Source organism: Lates calcarifer, linkage group LG12 (assembly GCF_001640805.2).
Source record: "Lates calcarifer isolate ASB-BC8 linkage group LG12, TLL_Latcal_v3, whole genome shotgun sequence".
NCBI lineage: Eukaryota > Metazoa > Chordata > Actinopteri > Centropomidae > Lates > Lates calcarifer.
Genome location: NC_066844.1, coordinates 24130094 through 24156944, shown reverse-complemented (window position 1 = coordinate 24156944; position 26851 = coordinate 24130094). Strand labels below are relative to the sequence as shown.

The 26851-nt window shown below is 37.2% G+C and overlaps 3 protein-coding genes across 3 annotated transcripts; all 3 read right to left on the bottom strand.

Annotated features, from left to right (window-relative positions):
• Positions 1–715: 715 nt before the first annotated feature.
• On the bottom strand, positions 716–4164 carry LOC108889380 (green-sensitive opsin). Its single transcript, XM_018685805.2, has 5 exons — positions 3801–4164; positions 3491–3659; positions 1959–2124; positions 1506–1745; positions 716–814 (listed from the first exon to the last, which is right to left on the bottom strand). Exons 1-5 carry the CDS (start codon positions 4162–4164, stop codon positions 716–718), a joined length of 1038 nt encoding a protein of 345 aa, XP_018541321.1.
• A 1700-nt stretch (positions 4165–5864) lies between these two features.
• LOC108889378 (green-sensitive opsin) lies at positions 5865–9722 on the bottom strand. Its single transcript, XM_018685804.2, has 5 exons — positions 9359–9722; positions 9062–9230; positions 7247–7412; positions 6832–7071; positions 5865–6190 (listed from the first exon to the last, which is right to left on the bottom strand). The coding sequence occupies exons 1-5, from the start codon at positions 9720–9722 to the stop codon at positions 6092–6094; spliced, it is 1038 nt and encodes a 345-aa protein (XP_018541320.1). The 3' UTR covers positions 5865–6091.
• A 9845-nt stretch (positions 9723–19567) lies between these two features.
• LOC108889345 (sodium- and chloride-dependent GABA transporter 2) lies at positions 19568–25354 on the bottom strand. Its single transcript, XM_018685744.2, has 14 exons — positions 24607–25354; positions 24308–24442; positions 24015–24155; positions 23848–23932; positions 23628–23760; positions 23390–23524; positions 22924–23027; positions 22693–22817; positions 22488–22600; positions 22256–22393; positions 21877–21979; positions 21594–21694; positions 20975–21145; positions 19568–20830 (listed from the first exon to the last, which is right to left on the bottom strand). Exons 1-14 carry the CDS (start codon positions 24800–24802, stop codon positions 20666–20668), a joined length of 1845 nt encoding a protein of 614 aa, XP_018541260.1. The 5' UTR covers positions 24803–25354; the 3' UTR covers positions 19568–20665.
• Positions 25355–26851: the final 1497 nt, after the last annotated feature.

Sequence of the window (26851 nt, the reverse complement as noted above, 5' to 3'; positions counted from 1 at the left end):
TCAGACATTTTGCCATTTGGTTTGGTTTCTTTTCAACATCTTTAGGTTTATTATAGCTGTTTTGAAGATCAGTAAGTAAGGCTGCTTTAAGGTAATTCTTTAATTAATTCTTTGCTTGTACCTTGCTAGTACCAGATGTTGTCAGGTATTTAATTTGCTGTATTAGCCAAAAAATAAATATTCCTATCTAGTTATTTAATGCATTAAGAGTTTCTCAATTGATTTTCCAGAAAACCTTGGTACATTGCTAACATTGCTACCTACTTCAAAATAAAAGCATGTAAACTGTTTAAATGTTTGTTTTAAAATAAAAACACCACCACCAACAGGTCTTTTCATGCATGCATTTAATGACTTTTTCTACATTTTTTTTTTGTTGTTGTTTATAAAATATTTACATAATATTATGACAGAGGCCAACAAATATGCTAACCTCTCCATGTCATAAATATACAAAGGTGACTTTTGCCCACTCACCCATCCAGACATATCACAAGCATCTGTTACCATCAACATTTGTTACAAGAAAACACTTTTTTTGCTTGAGCCAAATGATGTTGGAGTCCTGACACACACAAAAATAAAGAATCTGTCCATTTGTTGGTGAAAACAATCATTCACTTGTATCCATTTGCTTATTTCCATTTGAAGACAGCCATTCAGAATCAGGGAGACATCAGGAAGGTGGACGTCCAGAGTAATGTAGTTATCATCCTTAAGAGACAGAGGACACTTCTGTCTTGCTGGTTGATACTGAGGTCTCATCATCCACCATACCACCCATTCCAACAGTGCTCAGCATGCAGTTACGGAACTGAAAAGGTGAAAGCATACAGGGGTGAGATATCAAGTGTAATATTATACAAATCTAACAAAAAGAAACCCTCATTTGGAGATCATGCATATAACTGTATAACTGAAATATAAAGGTGGTTTCTCAGTAAGTCAGCAAATGAAAGACTATACAAGCACTAATCTGAAAATTTGTTTCAATAAAAGCAATAGTATACAAACATTTAGTAAGTGTCACACAATAATGAAGTTATAAGAAGATATAAGGATATTTTTTATAGTTGTTGGCAAATTAATTAATAAAATTAATAAATACTCATGTCTTCTTATAACTACATTACACCACATTATAAATCATTTTTTGAATATTTATTTACCACTTAAAAATAGCAAATGGGGAACTTAAAAATGCCCTTCTCTGATAAGTCACAGTAATAAGCTCTTAATAACCACCGTGTTTGGGTTGCTAGGTTGTGGCTAATGTTTATGCTGCTCTTGTCTCCAATAAATCAAGTAATGTCTAATTTTATGGAAAAGCACTGCATAGCAACATTTATAAGTACTGAGGATTAAACAAATTATTAACCAACAACAAAGCCATCAGTTTTAACTTATATACTCCTTATAAAGGGAGACTTATCATGAAGAGGCACCTTTCCCAAGGACAATTGGTTTTCGCAGTAACAGTTGCTAGACCGTAGTAATAGACTGACCTGTTTGTTCATTAGCACATAGATAATAGGATTGAACAACGCTGAGCTCTTTGAGAAGAAGGCAGGGATGGCCATGGCTGTAGCTGTGAAGGCAGCTCCCTTGTTGAAGAAGATCCATGCAGCAAAGCTAGCATATGGGGTCCAGGCCACAAGGAAGCCCAGCACCATCAAGACGCACATGCGTGTCACTTCCTTCTCAGCTTTCTGGGTGGATGCAGAGTCCTGCTGCTGGGATGCAGCCTGAAGTATGTTGAAAATAGGAGCAGGAAGGAGGTTAGATAGATGAATATACAGCAGCCCTTTGCACAAGTATAAATGCCAAACACACTTATCACATCTGGGTGGTAGGGGATGTAGGTGTTAAAGTTACAGGTACAAGTGAGTTTATCTGAGGGATGACAGACTACTGCAGCACAGTTTATGATATGGAACAGTTAAGAAAGTAAGACTTACAGCTTTGACTGTCAGCACAAGGCTTCCATAAGTGAAAAAGATGGTGCCAACAGGGAAACAGAAGTGGCAGATGAACATGTACATGACATATGATTCGTTGTTGTAACCTGGGGCCAGAGTGTAGTAGTCTGGTCCACAAGAGCACTGTAGACCCTCAGGAATGTACCTAAGTGAGAACAGAGAGGGAGAAAACCATTCACTACTGAATAACAAATGAGCTGTAGGAATCAGTAAAGTTAATGAACATACTTTTCACTCTTACTTGAGACCATTTTGGAAGCAAGAAAAGTTTTCATTCACACTTTTCTCACTTTTACATTTCAATTGGTTTGAATTCTGATTGTTTAATTCTTAAATATGTGTTTGCACCCTAGCTGCAGCCTGCCCATTTCACCAACTGTAGAATAATGAATGAAGCAACAGCAGCAGATCTGGATGAGCCACAACATCCCTGGTCTCACTTTTTTTTTTTTTTTTTTTTTTTTTGCTCAGTGGGAAAATACATTTGTGTAGACAGCACAGGCAGTTCTTTGTGTCAGACTAAACTGGGCTGCAGGTGAAATCTTGTGTGACAGCAGATCAGCTGTTCAGCTACTGCTGTTTTCTCTCTTAGTACAAATATCCAAGTGATACTGCCAACAGTGTGCAGCGCAGTGTTGGAGCACAAGTACATTTATGCAAGCACAGTATTTAAGTTTGATGTAGAGGTACTTGTTCTTTATGTGAATAGTTACATTTAATGCTAGTTTACACTTACATCTTACACTATTCCACTGGAGTTGCCAAAATCATTCACAAAATCGCTATAGTTTTTTCCATAATCAGTTACAAATCTAGCTCTATGGTGCATTAACACATCAGTTTCCTTAAGTCATATCACATATCCATCACCTTGCATTTGTGGCTTTTTACATGTCATTTCACGCTTCGTCATTTCTCTACCTACTAACCCCTAACCCTCCCTCTGACACTAACCCTGACTAAAACTGTGTGACATGCAAAATGTCCTGAAAGTGGCGTGCTAATTATACACAATCCCATGAGATTACATTACCATGGGGGTTTGGGGCTATTTGCACCAGTGATGCTTGGCTAAATGTATTAGGGTCAGCTTCCCTTCAGAAACCAGAGGGTGATGCCACCAGTGATACATCAGTTTTATAATGTACATAATTGTCCCTAAACTACTATATTGCTGAAATTTGCTTGTTGTTTGTCATAATTTTTGTCATATTTTTTTCTAACAAAAGCTTCTGATTCTAAGAACATTTTTTGTGATGCAAGGTTGGTTCACACATTGTCAAAATTAAAGGATAGGTTCACCTTTTTTCAAGTCTATCTGTAAAGAGTACTTAGTTATCTGTATGTACATTGCAGCAGTGTATGGTCATCACAGCTGTTTCCATGCTGACTAGTTACATTATACATGTGTGCGGGTGACTACCATTTTAAGACAGGCTTCAAAAAATGTGTAGCTTCTCTGAATATTTTAGTTTTAGTGTATCAGCCCAGATGTTTGATATTTGAATTACCTAGACCAGCCAGCAAGCGGAGGGGCAGCACAAGCGAGAGCCATGATCCAGGTGAAAAGAACTCCAACTCCTGCATGAGTTGCAGTGAATTTGAAGCTTCCCATGGGTTTGCAGACAACAATGTATCTCTCAACAGCCAAGACGACCAGGGACCAGAGAGCGACTTGACCTGTGAGACAATCAATGAATAGAAAACATCTGGTTACAGCCAGAGTTGCATGAGACCCTTTTGGTAGATATTTAAAGATATATAAAATCTAAAGCAACAATATGCAATAACATGTACTAAACGTCCTATTGTATATTATACCTCCTAAAGTAGCCATGAACCCTTCAATGGCACAACCCATTGGTCCAAAAATGAAATAGCCGTTAAGAGCTGTTACGAAGGTGATGGTGAAACCAAAGCAGACCATGATGAGTCCGGCCACAGCCAGGTTGACCAGGATGAAGTTGAGAGGTTGCCGGAGTTTCTTGTTCTGAGCAGTGACCACCAGAGTCAGAGCGTTGATGGGGAAGCCAGTGCAGATCAGGAAGAACATGTAGACAGCAAGAATTTTGAATTGCCATGGATCCCCCAGATAGTACTGTGGATAATAAAAAGGACTCCTCACAAGCCCCGTCCTGTTGTTCATGGGGATGTAGAAGTTCTTGCCCTCTGTGCCGTTCTCCATCTTCTCTCAATTAAAGGACCGTCAGTGTGCAGTTTGTCCAACAGAGTGCTAACCCCTTCTTGTGCATCTCATGTCAGGTCTAGGCGTTAGCTTTATACTGTTCAAAAAGTGGATTACAGGGGGATTGAGAATTAGTGTTTTGTGTAAGCCTCAGTAATTCATCTTAACACCGGATAATCATTAGGTGGTTGAGGCGTGTTGTTATAAAAGTTTCAACAACACAGCTCTGTATCCGCCACCCCCCACCCCCCACCTTTTTTTGGGAGGGGTGTTACTGCAGTTGTGTTTGAGGTTGAAAATCTTGAATTTATCTGGAGAGGAAATAAATTCTCTTTTCTTAAATCCTCACATTCTAACAAAGGTACAAAGTTTCTTTCTGTAATAAAAATAAATGTATTCAATCTTGAAGTAATAGATTGTAATTTTGAATCATCATGTGTACCACCCAACTGATGATCTCTTACACATTTTAGTAGTTCTTATTACTGTTGTTACAACTGAGAGGAAACCTCTTGGTCCTTTGCACTTACTTGTTTTATGATTGCTTTACACAAGCTGACACCACCAATATAAAATTAAAGTGCATTTGATGTCTCATCTTCTAATACCATCTGAAAACTACATATATGCATGCAGTGAAAACTGTTCCATATTTCCAGGCATTTAAAAAAAACTTTTCTTTTTTTATTATGCATTTTTTAGTGTGTAGCATTTCAGCTGGATGAATGATTTCCTAACTATGTAAAATGTACTATTTGTGTTTAAACTAGACAACGTCACAGTAAATAATGTTTATGTGTCATTAAAAAATCTTAAATACTTGACTGAAGCGTATATATAAATACTAGTTACATGGATCATCTTGCTTAGTGTGAGCTGGGACTGGCTTCAACCCCCCAGCGATCCTCAAAGGATATGCAATATAGCTATAGGATGGATGGATGGATTTGTGTCATGACCGGAGAGTTATTTGTAAGAGGACCAGCAGAAATACCTCACACTGTTTTTCACCTTTCCCACCATCCCCACCATAACCACCACCACAACTAGACAGGATGCAGTTTAAAATGCTTAATGATTGCTGATAAGAGTAAATATAGTCTTTTACATGTATACGTCCATGTCAAATGTATTCTGCCATGATGCTTCATAAATTTGCTTTCAGTGTTATTGCTTTATTCATGCATTAATTTATTTATTAACCATCCAGCTGATTATTCTTATTCAGACTAACACAGACTGGAGAATGCTCAAATCTCCATTTGATGGACCCAAGAAATTTTGTTATTTGTTTCCTCTTCACTTTTGTTTTTTATTTCTTTTATTTTATGAGGCATTTTCAGCTGCATTTTGTGTAGGGCAGGTGCTCTATGACTGAAGTTTAAATAAAGGGACTATGTAAGTGGTCAGTGTTCATGTAATAATCCACCTATTCATCCATGACCTGTCCAGGTGAGCAATGTGAGCCTAGATAGGTCATGGACACTGAAAGTCAGTCTATGGCACGGCTAACAACATGTAGACAGACAACCACACACTATTTGCTTCCAAATAAATAATAAAATAACAGATAAGCGAAACTTTAAACTAAAATTATATATGTTTCATAAAAGGTGTACTAAAAGAAACAGACACATTTTGGATGCATGCATTTATTTACCTACATTTACAATCATGAGTATTTATAAAATATATATGTACAATAGGTCAAGAAAATTAATTCTGGCCCTCAAATATAAAGTTTCCATATGGCAGAACAAAGTAAGTGCTCGTACATTTGTATTGGTAACCTAGTTGTACATGGTAACCTAGTCTGCAGTATTTCTTGGAGACCCAACTGATTGTAACCAAATGATAACACTGTCCGTATTGAAATGTTATTAGTCCATGCGAAAAATCCATCAGAGTTGTTGAGATTTGTCCGTGTTTAGGAAACAGAGGACACTTCTGTCTTGCTGGTTGATACTGAGGTCTCATCATCCACCATACCACCCATTCCAACAGTGCTCAGCATGCAGTTACGGAACTGAAAACAGAATATATTACACAATAAGAAAATATAGATACAGTGAACACTGACTATAAACAAAAGTATTTCTCATAGTAATACTTGTCTTGAATTCAAAAGTATATAGAAACATATGGTTTATTTCACACTATAATGTAGTTGTAAGCACATACAGTTTAAAGGACACTGTTTAAGTGTTTATTAATCTATTTGTTAACAAATATAAATCTTCCTCTGAAGCATCCCCACATGTAACTGGTATATAAACATATGGCTGTAAAACATTATGCATTTTTGCTATATTCAGAAATTTGTGTTGTAAATAGATTTGTGATGGCATGACAACTGAGAAAAGTCTTAAGTAGGCCACAAGATAAAGCTAAAAGCCTTGGAGGAAATCTGGTAAGTTGACCTTAATTCACGCCCATCATGTCTTCTGTGAACATTCTTTTTAACAGCCTTTTAAGACTTGATCATGTGTTCAGTCATATATTATTAACAATGAATACAGCTATGTTATGCTGCATGAGCTGTGTTGACAAATACATTAATAAACCCTTAAAAAATGTCCTTTTGTCTACTGACTACTCCGTTATAGGTCGTTATAAACAGTTTATTAAGTGTACATAGACTGCTTACTAGTGTCAGTAGTATCATACCTGTTTGTTCATCAACACATAGATCACAGGATTGAATATTGCTGAGCTCTTTGAGAAGAAGGCAGGGACGGCCATAGCTGTAGCTGAAAAGGCAGCTCCCTTGTTGAAGAAGATCCATGCAGCAAAGCTAGCATATGGGGTCCAGGCCACAAGGAAGCCCAGCACCATCAGGATGCACATGCGTGTCACTTCCTTCTCAGCTTTCTGGGTGGATGCAGAGTCCTGCTGCTGGGCTGCAGCCTGGAAATTAGGTCATCATCAGTTATTGCATGTATATACTTCTTGTTTGATTTCACATTTAAAACAGAATGGGGCAAGATGTTAGGTAAGTTGTAGAAGTCTGTATGAAATATCCAAAAATGGATTTAAAGACATCACACTTCACATCACACAGATTAAAGAACATGTCTCTTACCGCCTTCACTGTGCACACCAAATTTCCATAAGTGAAGAAGATGGTGAAGACAGGAATACAGAAGTGGCAGCTGAACATGTACATGACGTATGATTCATTATTGTAGCCAGGTGCCAGAGTGTAGTAATCAGGTCCGCAGGAGACCTGAATACCCTCAGGAATGTACCTGTAAAGCCAAGACATGCAGCATTAGATGCATGAGATCAGTGTTTACATTATACAATATATCATAATCTCTTCTGTGTCTAGCCTAAGATTTTGGAAGTCAAGCACATTGGTCTTAGGAGGAACTGTAATTGAACAACATGCTGTGCCACTGTATAATGAATATACTAGGATTGCATGAGGGATTACAGTACTATGAGTATCAAATTATTCAAAGTAATAATGGTAGCAGGACCAAAGGTAGAGCACAAATCAACACTTTGTGGTGACCCACTGCTCTGCAACATGTACGGTTGTAATATTATGTGTGTTTCTTTGTAATGGTTTCTTGTGTGTGTAGATAATTAATAATAATCGTAATGTCATTACAATCTGATTTTAACTAATCCAAGAAATAGTGAAATGCCATAAACCTTGTGCTGGGAAGGGATTGGCATGCAGCTATAGTTACTGTAATATTTGATCATGCACAGCAGGAGGTACGTTTTCAAACTGCACCTCCAAATACTACAATAATCAATAGGTTTTATTGGGTACAGTGGTTGAAGTAAAGGATCATCATCTAAAAAGGAGAAAAGTTATCTCCAAACATTGCAAGGGTTGCAAGTAAATCATAAGTGACATCTGCAGAAAAGCTCAACAAGTAAAACATTACCAGCAAAAGCACTGATATGATACTAAATATGAAACTACAAAATTCAAGGGCAGTGTCATTTGGTTATATGAATGTGCAGTTCAGGCGTGAATGGGTAGTGACTAGTGGCCAAAGTGGATTTACAAAAGCAATACCTGTACCACTGAACCTAGTCGTACCCATTTCTACAGCCATGAAACATCCACATTTTTCACACATATCAGTACCAGTGCATGCAAGTATTGAGCTTTTCAGGAAACATGTGATCAATTGTCTCTTTTATGACAGTCCAACTATATACACATAAAGCTTTTAACACAAATGCCTCTATATTACTGCTGGAAAACTATTTCCTCCAGTACCTCAGAGCATTAGGTTAATACAATATTGTTTACCCTTGCATTGTGTTTAATTAAATAAGTAAAACTGAAAGCTTTTAGCTGGTTTTAAGACTGTGGTATCCATGGTCACGATTTACTTTTAAAATTTAATTTAAAAAAATAAAACATTTATAGTCTGTCTTATTTGAAGTCTGGACATCATCCCTGTTGGTTATGGCAACATTTTACCAACTTGATTGCTGAGAACTGAAGAAGCACCTGCATTACTAGGATAGAGGCCAGCGGAGCAGTCACATGAGCTGTCACATGACAACATGATCAGCCACAAAACAAGACAGGTTGGAAGCAAACATGTTTAAACTATGTTACCCACTTTTTTTTTTGGAGGAAAAATTAAAAGTAAACACACCCAGACTGTGTTGATGGTTTGTAGCCCTACTGGGTTTCAGTTAAATCGACACATCCCAACAACTGCATAATTAAGTTGGTAAAACGCCAATTAAACAGGACAAATGGACAAGACTACAAAAATAAGAGCCAGGTTTCACAGATAAATGCATAAATAGAAACAATATTGGTAATTCTGATGTGGAAAGAGTATCAATAAGGTCTTCTCCATTCTCCATCCTGCCACCCAAGGGTCATGTGAGCCATGTTGGGGAAGTAGCTTGTTACCTTGACCAGCCAACTAGAGGAGGTACTGCACAGGAGCAAGCCATGATCCAGGTGAATGCACAACCTACTGAAGCATGGGTGGCTGTAAATTTGAAGCTGCCCATGGGTTTGCAGACCACAATGTATCTCTCAATAGCTAGAACCACAAGAGACCACAGAGACACTTGACCTGTTGGTACAAAAATGGAGCAGAGGTTATTATGAGAATCTCAAAATCTTGGCATCTGTTATTGTAATTTAGTTTTATAGAATCATCAGTCAGAAACTAAAATGGTACTAGACAATAAGACATTTTACCTCCAATTGTAGACATGAATCCTTCAATAGCACAACCCATTGGTCCCAAGGAGAAATAGCCCATGAGGGCAGTATAAAAGGTGACTGTGAATCCAAAAATGACCATGACGAGTCCAGCCACAGCCAAGTTGACCAGGATGAAGTTGAGAGGTTGCCGTAGCTTCTTGTTCTGAGCTGTGACCAATAGTGTCAGACCGTTGATGGGGAAGCCAGCACACATCAGGAAGAACATGTAGAGAGCCAGTAGTTTGAACATCCATGGATCCGCCAAATAATACTGTGGATAATGAAAAGGACTCCTCACAAGCCCCGTCCTGTTGTTCATGGGGACGTAGAAGTTCTTGCCCTCTGTGCCGTTCTCCATCTTTGCTAATTAAGGATTTGGACTGGCAGAGTAGAGTAGCCTTGGAGTGCTGTCAATGCAGCCAAGAGTCTGCTCTGTGACTTGCTACATGTGATACTACAGCTATGGTTATATAGCCCCCAGGGGAGTCCCAGTGGATCAAGAAGATGAGCAAAGAGGATCTGCATGAGAATTCAGCCCATAATCTGAGTAATCTGAGTATAATCACTTGTTTTCTTTCATGTGTTTCATCATTCAAATGATGAATGTCACAGAATCACGAAGGTCAATTTCATAGAGAGATTCTTGATTTCTCTTCTTTCTTAAGGTTTTCCTTCAAGGTATATTTTTTAAAAATACATACACTTATTCATCCATTCCAACACGACAAAACCACAATGAAGCAGCAGATACTTTCCTGTTACAAACAGCTCTGACATAAATTCCTGTCTATCTGTCCACCTCTGTTTCTGCTCTTGTATGGCATTTCCTTTGAGGGAGCTAAGTGAATTATACTTTAGACACAATGTGTGCGCACAATTTTAAATGAATTAAGCCCTTTTAATTGAACAAAATGTGTTTATGTCCTAAACACCATTAAAGACAGTCTTGCACTGACTGCTGTAATTTGATTAGGTTGCCTATCCATTTAGTTTGTATACAGCCAACAATATGTTAATAGGATTTCAGAGTGCAGGTCAGTGCTTTGCTTACTTACTTGCTGTACTGCAGCAGCACATTTACTGTAGCAGAAGACAGTATGCTGTTTATTATAGACAGATAGATAGATAGATAGATAGATAGATAGATAGATAGATAGATAGATAGATAGATAGATAGATAGATAGACAGATAGATAGATAGATAGATAGATGTCACAACAACTTTTTTCACATCTTAGGACTAGTATTATGTAGCTAATGTATTTTCTGAGCTAACCATTTCAAATTTGCTGTAAGTTACCTGTAAAAAAAAAAATAGAAAAGAAAAAAGAATCTCAATTTGTCCAGCACTTCAGTTTAGTCAGGCACTGATTCAAAATGCTGAGTTTTAATGGTATATCTTATATATGAAGTTGTGTCTCTGTAAAAGCAGCATAACTATTTCACAAGCACACCTGTGTCTCTATGCAGATATTATGGATGGTATTAGGGGTCAAAAGTGCAACTCTGGAGACCTGAGTGTTTATCCAGTAATGAGATTACCATTTGGTCAAGCAAAACATGCTTCCAAAGATTACTGCAGAGGCCATGCCTTAGGTCTTTCTCTAGTTTGGTTAAATCCAAAGAAAATGGTAATTTGTCCATTTGTATTCTCAGTTATTTCATACAATTGTATGGAGCCCCTCTGGTGACATTTGAAGGAAAAAAATATTGTGTAGGGATGAGTTAATATAATGTGGGAACAAAATCATTCCATGGCTACAAATTAATAATGGGTGGGAACTAGATACAATTCCATGGCCACAACTCTCTTCATGAGTGGGAATGAGATTATTAAATTCTGGCCACACTATAATAACGCATGGGAGCAAGATGAACAATTTTGACTTGATGTCTTTTTATTTTAACCTTGGAATGAATTACAATGACATACTACAGTCATTTGCTTTTATGCATGGAGTAAATATTGGTTGCACTCATTCCCACTTGTCAGGAAAGTCATGGCCACAGAGTAAGAGCTCGTCCCCACACAATATATCTTTTTTCCTTCAACTGTCTCCAGAGGGGCTCTGTACAATTTCTGCAGTACACTAACTTCTAGGCATACTGGGCTGGTAGGCAAGTCTTCATTTTACCATTGTGTAATGACTCCGCTCCATGCAATTACACTTGCAATAAACTTTGCAGTAGAATTACAATTTACACCAGTCTGAAGTCAAGTCTTTTTTGTGTTTGTTCCTGGTCATCATTAACATGCTGTAGCTGTGGGCTGAGTGAACTGTGTCCCCATCATCAGGGTGTTACTCATTCTTATCCTAGGATAATCCACTTACTGAGGTGTAAAGCCAAGTGGAAGAGCTGCTTCTTTTTACCAGACAACAAGGAGCTTCAAAGCATAATGCAGGTTTGATTCAGTTTACCCTCCCCCACCTACCAAACCCCACATCCTCTGAGTGTTCCAGCCAACACTTCAATGTGTTCAATTGAAGGTGCAACCAAGGCACCACTAACAGGAATGGATCCTTCCCTGAGTCCCAGCCTTGAATTCTAGTGTTGCATGTAAAGTATATGGAGTTTCAAGCAACAACAGAAGTCATTATAAATACTGAAATTCTTTTGGTAGTTTTGAATCAATCTTCCACCTGACTTTGTGGTGTTTCCCTCTGTCTCAGGAAGTCAGGTCAATTCAGCTATAGTGCATATATAAAAACACCTAGTGTTGACCAAATTACTTTGCTGACAGATTAAAAATCCACAAAAATAATAATAATTTTTTTTAAATGGATATAAAATAGATAAATAAGTGGAAAATGTGCGCAGCTCTAAAAATAAGAACTGGTGAACCAGCTCTTTGCTGTCCGTCTGATTGCTATTAAAACCAAATTGATGCAGAATTGGCTGAAGCTAAAGTTCTAGAAGGTACCAGGTGAAAAGTTCCCACCAGTTGACGATCTATGTAAAGAGGAGCAGCATTGTTCTTGTACTGCAAGAACGTATTATAGAAGAAGAATTGATTTTATTATAAAGAACTAGAATTACCGCCTTATGGTTGTAGGCCTCTGGGAAACCAGTCCGGTTGCAGTTAATTTGAGTGTGTAATCTTGAGTTACAGCAACAAACATGCTTTGTGCAATCACACTGACCTTTGATTTTTGCTCACCACAATCTAATCAGTTCATCTTTGAGTTCAAGTGAACGTTTGTACCAAATTTGAAGAAATTCCCTCAAGGCATTCCTAAGATATCATGTTCACAAGAATGGTACAGACGTTGTTCAAACAAAGGTAACAAAAGTAAGTTTCAAATCATTCTTTCATGAAATTAACAAACATCATCATTTATTTAAACTGCTGAAAAATGACATAGATTTACATGTCAGTATTCTATATCACATAAGTCTGTTGTTCCTGCAGGTCTGCTTAACTGCTAGGACAAGGCTAATCCTTGTTCTGATTTAATTAGACAAGCCAGAACGTATTACCTTGTTATTATTGGCTTGTAAATAAGATCAATGGATGATGAACCAAGCACTGCAGTTAACCAGATTCAGTGTGCTTTTGGGTAAACACACTGTTTTAATTCACAGCCACTGACACTGGGTGTTTCTCTGAAGACTTGCTACAACTACAGCTAAACACAGTGATAGTTAGCAGCTGTCTGGTCCACTTTATGTAGCCTTTGAAGTTGCATAATTCTATTTCCAGGTGTTTCACACATTCTATCTAATACTCTAAGAACTTCCATTAAGGCATTACTTTTTCATTCAGAATTTCATGCACATGTCCCTGTAATTTAGTGTAAGATAGTGTAAGATTGCCTTGCAAAGATATGGAGAAAGATCTCTGTAGATATGATGGAGCTTGGCCACTCAGCAGGCCAGCATTATAATGCCCTGCCAGTATGACAGGTGTTTTTTAATGAATTTAAACCTTGAACCTTGTTGGCTGCCACTCTCAACACCTTAATGCCACTTTAAATAACCAGATCAGTAGCCAAGTAACGTCCATTCTATTTGTCAATTACGGTAAGAGTGTTTGCCACTAAACCATTTACAAGAACCATCTATTCATAGAAATACTGTAATGTAAAATGATCATGAAGGAAAAGAACTTTCTTTTCTGTCTTTTCCAGTTGAAATATTAGTTTAGATAGTTTTTTTTTTGAGAGAGAGAGAGAAAGAGAGAAAAATCAAACAACTCTCAGTGAAGAAACTTTCACACAAAGGTTGATACACACAGGTTACACGGGTTTACAGAAAATTTTTTGTTTTATCATCTGATGCATGAGTAGGTGGCCATTCAGGTCGTTCAAACTCTGATTCTGAGTTAGATGCACATAAAGCGTCCATCCTCCAACCAAACAAGCATTTATTTGGCACACACTACACGCACCCTAATACCAATTTAAATAACTAGATTACTGGCTGGAGTGAGACAGTTTGTCCTGCGGTGAACAATGTTTGGCAATACCTGAGGTTATCACCTCACCGCAGGGTCAGTCTTTGATGAGGAAAGAGAGCTTACTTCATTAGAGATTTAAAATTCAATTACATGGTTAGGATAAAGCTCTAATACTTATTGAACCACTTTGCTTTCCCTTAAATCTATTAACTTAGTTTGGGACCTTGGCATACAGCAGCAACTAGTGTGGCAACTAGCAGCTTTTTACTGAATGAATGCCAGCTGTTTGTTTTTACTGAATATTTTTTTATTTTGCACTGAAGTACATAATCAAATTAAAACTAAAGCAATCTCTCTTGATGACTATACATATAGTATCATATCACTAATTATCATTGCTAGTATTTGAAAATGCATTTTTTTTTTTATATTTGTATATTTGTAAATACTGTCAGTGTGAGATGAATCAATTTTCTCTGTGGTTTTTCTTGGTTGGTTGCCAGGGACTCCTTAAGCTGCTATTAAATATCATTGTTCAATATATGATGCTGAGGATTTGCTCATGCACCAGTCTGAATGGTGGTGAATGGAAGTTCACCTCACATGCTTTCATGACTTACATACTGTACGTAAATGAAAAAAACAAAACAAAACACATGTGTGATCTATTCTTGTTTGGTGCTGATCATTTAGTAATATTTGCACTGTTTATAATGGCTCAATTATTAAATGAACTGGAATTAACTGGATTGCAAATACTTTTGATTAGTTATATACAGTAACTAATAATGAGTTCTAAAGTGTGCATTCCATTTCTGTAAATATTTAAGGGTGTAAATGCAGAGCATTTCATGTTTTTTTTTATGTCTCTTAAACTGTAAATGCACAGATGAATAATGAGAAAATGGGTCACTGGGCACAGTCAGGTAAAAGGCCCCTTAGTCCTCCAATATCGCATCCTGAGACTGAGAGAAACACACTGTTTGTGTGTCCTTGTTGTTTTTGTTTTTCATCCCTTTGTGGTTATTTTTTGTCTTTAAGCTGAGCTCTGTGATAGTAACATTTTTCATTTTATTCAGACCATCAAGAGGCCCCCTGATCTCTCAGGCCCTCGGATGAGTAACATCCATTCAGAGACTCATCCACATGGACATGTTGTTCTCATAAGATTGTGTTGTATGCCACATTGAGTATTTTAAATTTTGAATATAGTGTGTGTATACATCATGGCTTAGTCACAGAAAGTGATTTTATAAAAGGAGATATACTTGTTGGTGTACTTCTCTGATGATTTCCAGGTTGCCTATAAAGTCTTGGCACATTTTTAGAAATTTGACATGAAGCAATAAAAATGATTTAATGTGGTCCAATTTACATTAATGAATTAGTAGTCATACATCTCCCCTATTATTTGCTGTTTGTTGTGTTTTTCTGGCTCTCTGGTATAACCTGGTCATTTGAAAATTTAATAAAAGCAGGCAAACGCCTATTAAAAATTAGCCTACACATAAAGAGTATCCTCTTGTCCCAAGTACAGCAAGAAAACTGTTTCTTTTCTTCAAACATTCAAATTGTTGACACAGCATGAGAAAGTGATTTGTAACAATTCTACCAATAAAACAATCATGTATGGCAATGGCCTGGATCTCCAGGCAGGAAACCATCTGTCACACAGCTTTCATAAGCGTGCCAATTCCCACAAGTGGGATTTCCAGACCAAGGAGCTTGTGTTTATCTGCTTAGCATCCAAAAATTGTCACTAGCAAGCTGTTAAACCGGAGGGATTTGGCCCTTTCTAATCTTCAATCCCCACAAATTGGATTCACACCTTGTACGCAATTCAGAGGTGTTGAGCAGGTTGTCTGGGAGTCAGGCTGCACGTTAGAGGTGACACCTGTCTCCCTCAATTGACGTACTCTTCAAAAGTGATTACAACAACCATGTACTGACTCCAGAGGTCAAAGACCTCAGGTTGCCTCTGTAGGCAGACAGTGAAGGTCATATGTGTTTTATTATTTTATTCCTCTGTATTTTCTTATTTAGTTGCCTTTATAATGAAATATCATTTGTCTGTTTGTTTGTTTGAGATGCACTGTTGTTGCACCATCGCTTCCTAATGAAGCACAATACAATAAAATTCAGTGTTAACTGCTTTATGTTTGGAATTTAAATGATGTTCATGTAATTTTTAAATGTTAAATATGTTAAATATGTTTGGAGGATCAATGCAGCATCATTAAACAATGCAGTGTAGATTAATGCAGTAAAGATCAAAACTGAAACCACCTGAACTGTGCATCCTTGTGTTACATATTATATTAATTGCATATAGACAGACAGACAGACAGATAGATAGATAGTCTTTAAAACTTATCTTCTTCTACCTTTCTCACACAAACAATAAATGCTCTGTTTTGTTTACAGTTTTATGTTTAACATGAACTTAGAGCATACATTATGATTGAATCACATCACTGGAGTTTATGTCTATGTAAAAGAATTTCAAAACTACAACTTAACAATAACAAATAGTGATCTTAACAATGACAAATTATAGCAAAACAGCACTGGAGATCTTTGCACAACTGCTGTTGTTTATACATCCAGGAATTAAAAGTGGTTTTAGCGTGAGTGAAAGGTCAGAGTGATTTGCTTATGTGGGGCATCTGGTCCAACAAGGATGTGAGAGTTGAGCTGTAAATGAGATTGATATAGAGGCTTTGAGATGCAGGTGAGAAGTCTGAAAAAGCTTAGATCAATAGGGTGTCTGCCTCGTGCCCTAAGTCACACGAAAACAACAGGTAATTGGAATTAGCCTTTTGCTTTACAGCTACACAAGCGCTTAAAACAGTGGAGGCTCAGTGTGTTGAACACTGTGACCGGAAGTGCTGTACCTGTGACAAACAGGAACTAGACCTAATCTGTTAGTGGGTCAGGAAGACGCATTATATGACCAATCTAGAACATTTTGTACCACTTTGCCAAATGTCAACCAGGGAAAGTAAGGCCCTCCTAATGTCGCCCATTTACCAGTTTTTACTCCGGGTGACTCAAATGCCAAAATCTGATTTCTCTGAGTAAAAAAAGCTGATATTCTCACCACATTTTGAGTTTTGTATTTGAATTTCTTATGGTGAGAGCAATAAGAAATGTTAAGAAGCAAGGTATGAAGAAGAGGGAAGGGTTTGTTCTTGTACTGTTGCATTTAATAAATCAGACATCTTACCACAGAGTACAGATATCTCTTATTGCTTTGTGTAAAATTAAAATACATACAGTAGGTTAGTGACCAGTGCATTTCTAGTATCTGTTCCAAGGACATCTGAAACATTTAGATGATTTGTCAAACAACTAGAAACTAACTGGCAACCATTTTGAGGGTCGATCAATCAGTCTCCTAATTTTTAGAAGATGCTTCACATGGCAGTAGGTCAGTCATCTTTAGGTTGTTTTCCTTTGAGGCTTAACTGAAAACGTGAAAATCGTTCAAGTTGCCTCATGTGAATTGATCCTGACAGGTGATTGAACATCAATAAAAAATGACGAAGTTTTCATTAAGTGTCCTGTCGTGTCATATGGTGTTTCAGTGGGATAAACATTAAATAAGTAACAATAATAACACTTTCTCTGAGGCCCTGTGAGAAGATCTGTGCTCTGTCTAATCTCTGCATTCACAGTGGCCCAGACACTCATGCGAACCAAAGGATTAAGATCTAATGCTCAGCTGTCCCACCCACCCTGCACATAGATGTTACAGCCCACCAGTACTGTGTTCAATAAATTATAAAGTCCTTCAAACACTTTCTATAGTATCTTATTACACCCCTCACATCTCAAAAGTCTGATAAACGAGAACCTCATGTTATTACATTAAAAAAAAAAAACAGTGTGTATCTATAAGACGGTTATCACCACCTAACCTGTTATCACTTTCATGAAGATTATTATTCAGTTTTTGTTTAAACTGTTTTAGAGGTTTTGATTCAGTTTTATTGTCCTGTTGGAGCCTGCTGTTTGTGGCACTGTTGAACTTTTTGTTTTGTGTCATATTCAAAGGTGTTTCTAATATTTTGTCCATCCAATTCATATGTCTCACATCAATACCTGTATCAGTGTGTAATTAGACGATAGGGCTGTCTCCTGTACATATTACACGTCAAAATAAATATAAAATGTATAAAATATGTGAATCAAAGATAAGATAATAATTAGTAGGTATATAAATAAAAAGTAAGGACATGTATCTCTAATGGCACAATAACTACCTGTATACTGGTTTATACATTTGGAAAACAAATTACATCTGCCAGCATTACCTTTCAATTATGATTATACCAGATAATACTATTGTAATAACGGAGTAGTTTAACGCTGGGTGTGTAGGTATAGATAGATAATATACCCTGCACTGCCTTTCAGGGAGTTTAAAAGACTATAGAGGCTGTGAAATCACAGGGCTCCATATGACCTGGAAGAGTGAAGAGACTGTTTGTGTTTCTGGCTGAAACGCCCCCTGGTGGTCAACTTTATTCTGCTCAGCACAGTTCACTCTGCGAATAATCACTAGGGGTGGTTGTTCAATGCTGTTGCATGTTGGGCTGATGTGGGTAATGACAGGAGTAGGATTGCCATGTTTATTTATGTCGTTTCTATTATTATTCTGTTCCACACCCCACCATTGTGTGTTATTTTCAGTGTTTTAAAAGTGCCTTAAGTGATCAGTTAACAATATTCCTCAGAACTTTTAGGAGGCTGTCGTGACCAGAGCTGTATGTTATATTTGCATTTTGTTAGATTTTTTTTTTACTCATTTTCTGAGCAACACTAGAGTATGTGCTAGTTTGCCCTACGTTATTTGTGCTGTTCTTGTAGCATGTCTTTCATATTTTGTTTGGGTGACCAAAACCAGTCTCCTATCTGAGAATTAATAAATAATATAAGTGCAAACATTAACATTAAATTATTCTTAATTATTCTACACCTTAGCTGAAGTTCTAGTTGTATGTTTTAACACATTTGAGCTGTTTCATTATTCAATAAAATAACCAGAGCACCAGCTTGGTGGTCCTCCCTGTGTCTGTGTGTAATGTCACAGTTCTGGCAGAAGATGTCCCACTGTTATTTTCAACCGATCTGAAGAAGCACCACTGTTCAGTCCAGTAGCCTATTTATTTTAGTCATATTATATATTTACATATATTTAGTCATACATACTGAGTACTTAACATCACATCTCTTCAGTGTATTTCATTTTATGTCAGAGACAAAATGAAAAATGACACATCACAGAGGTGCATGTGTATACCTGCTACTATGGAGCAGAGTCGAGAGCCCTTATTGCAGGAAATACGCTGTTCTTACATCAGGATGTTTTGAACAAAGACCTGCAGCGCCTCCCAGAGGCCAAAACTTAGAATAAGTGATGACCAGTATGAAGGGAGTCGGATATGACCATTTACAAGGTATAAGCACAGCTCCTGAGCAAGAATCAGGAACTGTGGGGAAATGTTCATAAACTCATTAAGTAGTTTTGATATAATTTAACAAAAAAATTATAATATACTTTTAAAAAAACAACAAAAAACATTTGGGTATAAAAATGAATGAGTTTTAGGGAAAGATGTTTTGAAATGTAAAGTGCAGTAAAAGTGAGTTAAGAGTGTATTTTCAGAAACATAGTTGTTGTTTTTTGTTTGTCTGTTAGGTTGTTTTTTAAACATATATATATATATATATATATATATATATGTGTGTGTGTGTACATATATATATATATATATATATATATATATAGTCCTGTCATAATAGTTATTTCATAAACAATAAAGGAGTCAAATCATTTGTGGCACTTTCCCTCCACTAAAGTTAGAGGATTAAGTTTATTTAGAGCACTTGTCAAAATCATTGACCACCAAAGTGCTTTTCAAAAACCAAATATAAAACAACTGAGTTAAGTTCAAATAAGATAAGAAGTTAGCCATTTGAAAAAAGTGGTTTAAAAGAAGTTTTAAAAAGTTTTCATCAGACAGGTTATTGACAGGTTTTTCGTTTTCACAGCAAAAGCCTCTGGTCTCGTACTGGTTTCAGCTTCAGTATGGGAACAGAAACAGATTTTCTACATGAGGACTGTGCGCAGGTTGATAAGGAGTAACAGAGATATGTCCCACATTATCTGTACTTACACTATAATTAAAGCGAAGCACGGCTGAACGGTTTATATTTCTCTGTAATTACTCTGTAATGTGTTGAATTACAGCCTGTATATCCAGTTTTCATACAGTTTCACATGCCCAAGACACACAGGTGTGGTCTGTTATACCTCTGAAAGCTACATTACAGGTGCATTGTAAAGTGCGCAACCTCCTTTGTCACTCTACCTTATTACCTGTTTTGTATACTCGTTTTTCCCAATGTATTTACATGAAGTATATCACTATTTTGCTTTTTCTCAAGCTTTTTGTTTATTCTAAAATTAGAATACTAATGCACCCTATAAATATGCACTAAGCACTCTTAATTTTATTTTAAAGTTTATCTTAATATAAACATTAATGGCACCAAAACTTATTTAGAATATTAATATTGTTAACCAGGGTCTTAAACACCTTATGTTTGTTACCTGGTAATGATCATAATAGGTATTAAGTAATTGATATTAATATAATCTCACCAAAATACATTGTTTTACATACTGCCAACTGGTGTACACAAGAAATACTGTATATAATACAGTTTATAATCAAAGGAAAAACATTTTTTCCTTCCTAAAACATAAATACATATTTTTTAAAAATTTTTACAGTTTGATTTTTAAAATCTTCTGTGACATAAATTGTTGTCTGAAACATTTTAACAGCTGAAAGATCTTTCTTTTCTTTGCCGTTCTGTTTTTCTCTTGCAGTTTAAATAAAAGAAGTTCTCTGAGATCTGTTCTCTCCGTTCTCAGGGTTTTCTGTCTTGCGTAAAGTGTGCAAGCTTGTGAAAGTCTGAAATGCTTCATGATTTGATGCTTTCTTTAACACTGCAGTGGGTAAGTCCTTTGCTGGAGTGCACAGAACTTTCAGTCTCTGTGTGAAGGAAAAGACAAATTATCCATTATGAATACTCTGAAACTAATTTATTCTGTGATGGGTTTTTTAAAAATTTGTAATCATTTTAACTGCATCGTCTGACCTACTTAAGTTTGTTACATCAACAACATATGACCGTACCTGTTTCAGGGTTCCTGGAGTGACACTCACAGAATATAGCATCCATAGAGGAACCATGAGTGTTGATGAGAGAGTAAAAAATCCTCCAAGGGTGTAGCCCCACCAGGGGTATTCGTAAGTTTGGTTGAATTTGAGTGGAGTATATTTTATCACAGAGAACAATAATGTGCACTACAAAAACACACAAGCAGAGAGAAAATGAGAGAAGGCATGAAAAAGATTCCAATTTTATATTTGATACCTTCAGTTCTATCAACTACTAAATCTTTTTTCTTAAAGTAAATGTGGTGGTGATAGCTTCAGATCAAGATTTCTTGGCCAAAGTATCACTTATCTAAGTTCTTTAGATCGTCCTGTAATTTAATATTTCTTCAGGAGAAACAAGCCAGTGATGAGCTGAATTCTTACACAGATTCCTTAAACATTTAATTCAAAATGATGGCGAACAGCTCTGTGTTGCTATACACTGTAGTACCCCATTAATGGAGCTGGTTTCCATCTGGTTCAGACAAGGACTAGCCTCAGGACAGAAGCCTCTGGCAGCTGTCAGATACACTTGCTTGATTATAAAGCATGACCAAAGTTACCAGGCAGGCCTGTGTACATTTCCAATACTTACAGTGCAGATAGCTGGCGTGAAGTACTGCCAACAATATTTCATAAAAGGCCACGGTCGATATCCAATCATGTCCTTTATATTATCATATTGACGATCTGCACCTTCAGAAAACAAGCAGTGTTCGTTAATACAGCGTTATGGCTTCGCAATGCACTCAAACACAATCTGGCATATACAGTATATAAACTCTTGGATCTTGGTGGAGAGACACTGGTTTGAAAATGACTGGGCTGTACAGCATCAGTCTATAAAAAGGCATCTAACAGTGCAGCTAGCTCCTTACCATACACCCATCCAATACAGAGAGACTGAAGAATAGCAAAAAGTAGCAGTGTCATCCCACTGCAGGCATAGTGGTCAAACAGCTGGAAAATATAAAGACCTCCCTACGAATAAGAAGAAACAGAATTATTCTGTGAAAGTCAATGAAAGGTTGTTATTGCATTGTGTGTTATTATATTAATATGGTCCATATACAGGTACAGCAAATAAAATGGTGTGTATATTTAACAGAGGTAGATTATTCTTGTAAATATGACTCTTAAAGAGACAAAAATGTTCTTTCTTTTGTTCAAAGATGCAGACAAATGTGTTTTAATAGTTAATATTAAGACCGGCATATACCATAAATACAGGACTGACTGACTGAAGAAACCACTTACCTCTGTAACCATCAAGAGGCCAACAAAGAAACTTGCTGCACTAATGGCAAGAAGAAGTAGTTTACGGCGACAATTGCCTTGAAAGAATGAGGGATACATGTCGGAGATGGTTGTGACCAGCGCCTCTTGATAAACAAACTGCGGCAACAAAACATATTATGTTAATAAATAAGAACTCTATTAAGATATCTGAATCTAACAATTAAAAAACAGAGTTGATATGTAGTCCTACCTCGCTGTCTAATCCTAGGAAGATGATCATAATGAAAAAGGCAACAGCCCAGAGCTGAGGAAGTGGCATTAGAGCCACAGCTCGAGGATAGGCAATAAATGCCAAACCTGGACCTGTAAAAGTACATGAAGAACATTGTCATATTCTTAAACAAAGAAGACAGCATCACTCTGGGTTTCTGTTAAGCATTATAAAAAGTCCATACCTGATTCAGCCACCATCGATATATCCACACCTTGCTCTTTTGCCATGAATCCCAGCACAGAGAAGATGGCGAAGCCAGCTACGAAGCTGGTCAAGCTGTTCAACAGGCACAGGTAAACACAGTCCCTGTAGGTGGAATTTGGAGATATGATTAATCCAAACTACAGTCAGTAGTAAGACGTTTGAATAGAAATGAATTCTATAGGGTCACCAAAGATATAATAATACAAACCTGTAGCAGTTGTTGCTGTACTTGTTGTAACTTCCTAAAGATGTCAGAACACCTGTACAAACTCCATAGGAGTAGAAAATTTGGCTGCCAGCGTCCATCCATACCTGAGGTTTGTAAAGATCCAGGAAGCCAAAGCTGTTAGGGAATGTTAGGGAAAGACTGTGGTCTTGCTTAAAGACTGAAAAGGTCAACACTTACTTAAAGGCAGGAGAGAGCAAGTCTTTAGTGTGATTTATCAAAAACTTTCTTTCCTTAACCCTAACCAAAGTGTTTTTGTTGCTTAAACCTAACCACACACAGGACCCTGGTCTGGAGTCACCCACGTCCCTGTGACTCTCCTGCCTCACAAGGTCACAGTGAGTGAACATAATGTGGCAGCAATCGCATTGTATAAACATAATTTCTAGAAAATAAGGTTGGTTGATGATGATGATTGCAGCAACAGTTGACTTTGTGATAAAAGTACCTCTGGATCAGTGAGGCGTGATGGGTCTGGGTAGAGGTAGAACATAATCCCATCTTTGGCCCCTGGTAATGTAAGACCTCGAACAAGCAACACCACCAGCATTACATACGGAAACGTGGCAGTGAAGTAGACCACCTGAAACACAACCAATAGTCAATATTTGTGTACTTTTTAAGATTAAATATTTTTTTTAACATGAAATCCGACACTACAAGTTAACATTATGATGGTGCTGTACCTTTCCTGTAGTCTTCACTCCGTTCCAGACACAGAAGTAGCACAATATCCAGGCAAGAAGTAGACAGAGGGCCAAGTCCCAACGAATATTTCCAATTTTCTCAATTCCACTGGACAGGCCCAAGATTCTCCTCCTGTAAAATGTCAAGTTTATTTAAGGGACATACATAAAAAAGGGGGAAAAACACCGCCAGTCCTTACATGATTCTGATACTACTTACTCCCAAAATTCAACAACTGAAGATGTACTCTCTCCATACAGGTGCAGAGGGGATGTTTGGTTGTGACTGTGCTCAAAACAGCCATCTAACATGAAAGAATAAGAGGCTGTGACAACCGAGCAGCAAAGGAGACACACCACACACACACAAACCATGTTACCCTGTACCTGTGTTCCAGCTGTTGCGGCAGCTCGCCCACGGAAGCTCAGACTTGAAGGAATGAAACAGGTAGAGAAACGTCCAAGCCAGTATGATGATGTAATACACCCCTGTGTACAGAACAACCACCTGGCTTCCATAACCTAAACCTGAGGAGAGACGGTGATGTCAAAAACACACCTGACTAATGTCTGAAACAGAGATAAGAACAACAATCTAATAGAGGGTAGACTGATCAAAACAGACTGTCAAAGTTACTCAAACAGCTGATATAAACACAAGCTCCAAGTACGAGATTAACCTTCAAAAAGAGGGCAGATTTTTCTCCAACATGTTATTCCACCCTGGCTGGTGTATTGGCCCAAAGATGTCTCCAGGAAGAAGAGTGGGATGCCACAGGTGAACAAGAACAAAACATAAGGGATGAAGAAAGCCCCTGGAAAATAAAAAAATTAAATTTCTTGTTATAATACTGCATTAATATGTGTTAATTAACAGTCTACAGCTTGTCCTTTGTGGTTTTACAGCATTTGCAAACTGTTGCCCCGACAGGCCAACTATCAGCTGAGTAAAATGTTAATCATAAAAGCAAAGATTTACCTCCTCCGTTTTTGTAACAAAGGTATGGAAATCTCCAGACGTTTCCCAGACCAACAATGTGTCCGGCCACTGCCAGGATGAACTCCAGCTTATTGGCCCACTGCTCCCTCTCCTGAGGTTTGGGTTGAGTTTGTTCTGGTCCAGTCCCAAGGATCGTCAGATTCATTCTCACCTGTGAGTTTTGGTTTCGGTCCATTTTAAACCTTAGTAATTATGACAGTGTATGTCTGTGAGTGTGTAATACAACAGAGGTCACAAAGTTGGCTGAAATATACAGGCTGGTTTCCTCATTGTTCTCAGGTTTCACTCAGTGGCATACCACACAGGCCATACTAGAAACTAGAGCTAAACATTGCCAAACAAACATTTGCCATCTTCAGAATCAGATATGAAAACAATATGAAAGAGTCTGTACATGTACAGCTGGTGGTACTATAGCATAGCAGTTCAGTTAAAAGCTAACATTCACATGCTAACATGACAACACAAACACAAACAACACAAACCAAAGTATTGGACACATTTAAAATTCGACCCGATGATGATGCCAGATGAAAAGTCAGTGCATCATCAGAATTATTACAATTCAACTGAACTTTAACTCTTTAAAATAGAAAACATTTTACTAAAAACTACAAAAAGCTGCATCATGGTGGGACTGCAGGAAAAGTTACTACCAAAGCCATTAGGATTCATCATGAGGGAACCATGAAAGTCTACAAAGAAAAGCTCAGTTTTGAAACATGGCCATGTAACAAGTGATTCTATCTACATCATTTATTTTTTCATTTTTTTACTAGTAAATTTTAGCATCTCAATCTGAGTGAATTAGAACATGACATGAAGTAAGAAGTAGTGAATAACCTGATAGTAAATTCAAGAAAAACACAGTTCCTTTACCAAACATTTCTGTGTAGAGCTGTAGTAAAGGAAAAAGAGATTTAACTGTATAAATAACCACCTCACTCTAATATAACATTAGAAAGAAAATTTGAAACTTGATGCACACCTTACCTTGAGCTGTGTTTCCTCCTCTGAGAAGTGAATGGAAACACCAGCCCCTCTCCAAGAATAAGTAGAGTTAAATCGGTTTCTGTGAGGAGTGGCTACTGAAACTAACAAAACCAGTCTTTTCTTTAGAACCAGTAGAAACCAATAGAGCAGGGCATTCACACACACACACACACACACACACACACTGTCTGTTTTGTCTGTTTGAAAACAGATAAAACAGATAACCATTTGAGGAGGGGGTCTCCTTTATCATGGGGCTACAGGCTTCCATGTATGTTTCTCTCTTGTTCTGTAGAATACATCTGAAAGCGCTGGATCGTGTCCAAAAGCAGCATCAGTGCTGTTTTTCATGAATCAAGGGTTATATCTGTTTTGTTTTTGAACTGAATTGTGCACTTTATGTTATCCATTATGCTACCTTTAACTGGTTTTCCCTCTGTTCACATCCACATCTCATCGCATAACAAGAGGAGCAAAAACATCAGATCAAAGGAAACAATTTCTCACGTTTCTTAGTCTCTTTGTTTCCAGAAAGGAGTCTGTTTTATCTGGTATCGAGCAGTCTGCTGATGTCTACACATAATTATACACATTTGACATAAGGATACAGGGGCTAAAATAAGAAGACCATTTCAGATTGAGGTATCTTCTGAAAGAGTGTACTAGTTACTCAAAGGAGTGTAGCTCTTAACAGTGAAAAAGTAAAGTAAAAAGTGCTTATTTTTGACTATAAATGTTTTAACACATTTCTTCAACATTATATGAGATCATACCTGATCACGTTTCACTGCTGCTAAACAGTGTGATCTGAGGTTTTGGTTTTTGTGCTAACACAATATAGCATAATTTAGTGTTTTCCTGGTCTGAAACATTAATTTTTTTTTTTACTTTAACACATCTGTGTGACAATGAGACCATTTCTGAGTTCATTAAAAAATAAATAAGTCTACATAAACAGTAGTATCCTTGTGATAAGCCATCCTGTTTTGGATCATATGATTGTCTAAACACATAAACATTATCTGGATTTTGCTTCTTTATATATCGTCATCAGTAATGGAAGACAGGAGCTACAAATGATATTCACCTTCAGTATACAGGGCAAACAAAGAACAGCACTAGAAAACAGGTTCAGTATTTACTATGTAAATTATTTCTAATACGAAATCCTCACACTATGCAGCATAGTGACACATATGAAAAGCTATACAGAGTACTGAAACTGGCTTAT

Bases quoted from the DNA above. Each gene is read 5' to 3' on its own strand.
- LOC108889380 (XM_018685805.2), bottom strand. From the start codon at position 4,164: ATGGAGAACGGCACAGAGGGCAAGAACTTCTACATCCCCATGAACAAC. The intron at 2,125-3,490 runs GTAATTCAAATA...GTTCTCACTTAG, and splicing joins CCGCTTGCTGGCTGGTCTAG to GTACATTCCTGAGGGTCTAC. The intron at 1,746-1,958 runs GTAAGTCTTACT...AACATACTTCAG, and splicing joins TTGTGCTGACAGTCAAAGCT to GCTGCATCCCAGCAGCAGGA.
- LOC108889378 (XM_018685804.2), bottom strand. From the start codon at position 9,722: ATGGAGAACGGCACAGAGGGCAAGAACTTCTACGTCCCCATGAACAAC. The intron at 9,231-9,358 runs GTAAAATGTCTT...TTGTACCAACAG, and splicing joins ATTCATGTCTACAATTGGAG to GTCAAGTGTCTCTGTGGTCT. The intron at 6,191-6,831 runs GTATGATACTAC...TTCTGTTTTCAG, and splicing joins ATGTGTTGATGAACAAACAG to TTCCGTAACTGCATGCTGAG.
- LOC108889345 (XM_018685744.2), bottom strand. From the start codon at position 24,802: ATGGACCGAAACCAAAACTCACAGGTGAGAATGAATCTGACGATCCTT. The intron at 23,028-23,389 runs GTACTTTTATCA...TACAAACCTCAG, and splicing joins CACGCCTCACTGATCCAGAG to GTATGGATGGACGCTGGCAG. The intron at 21,146-21,593 runs GTAAGTATTGGA...GTGTTTTTGTAG, and splicing joins TCACGCCAGCTATCTGCACT to TGCACATTATTGTTCTCTGT.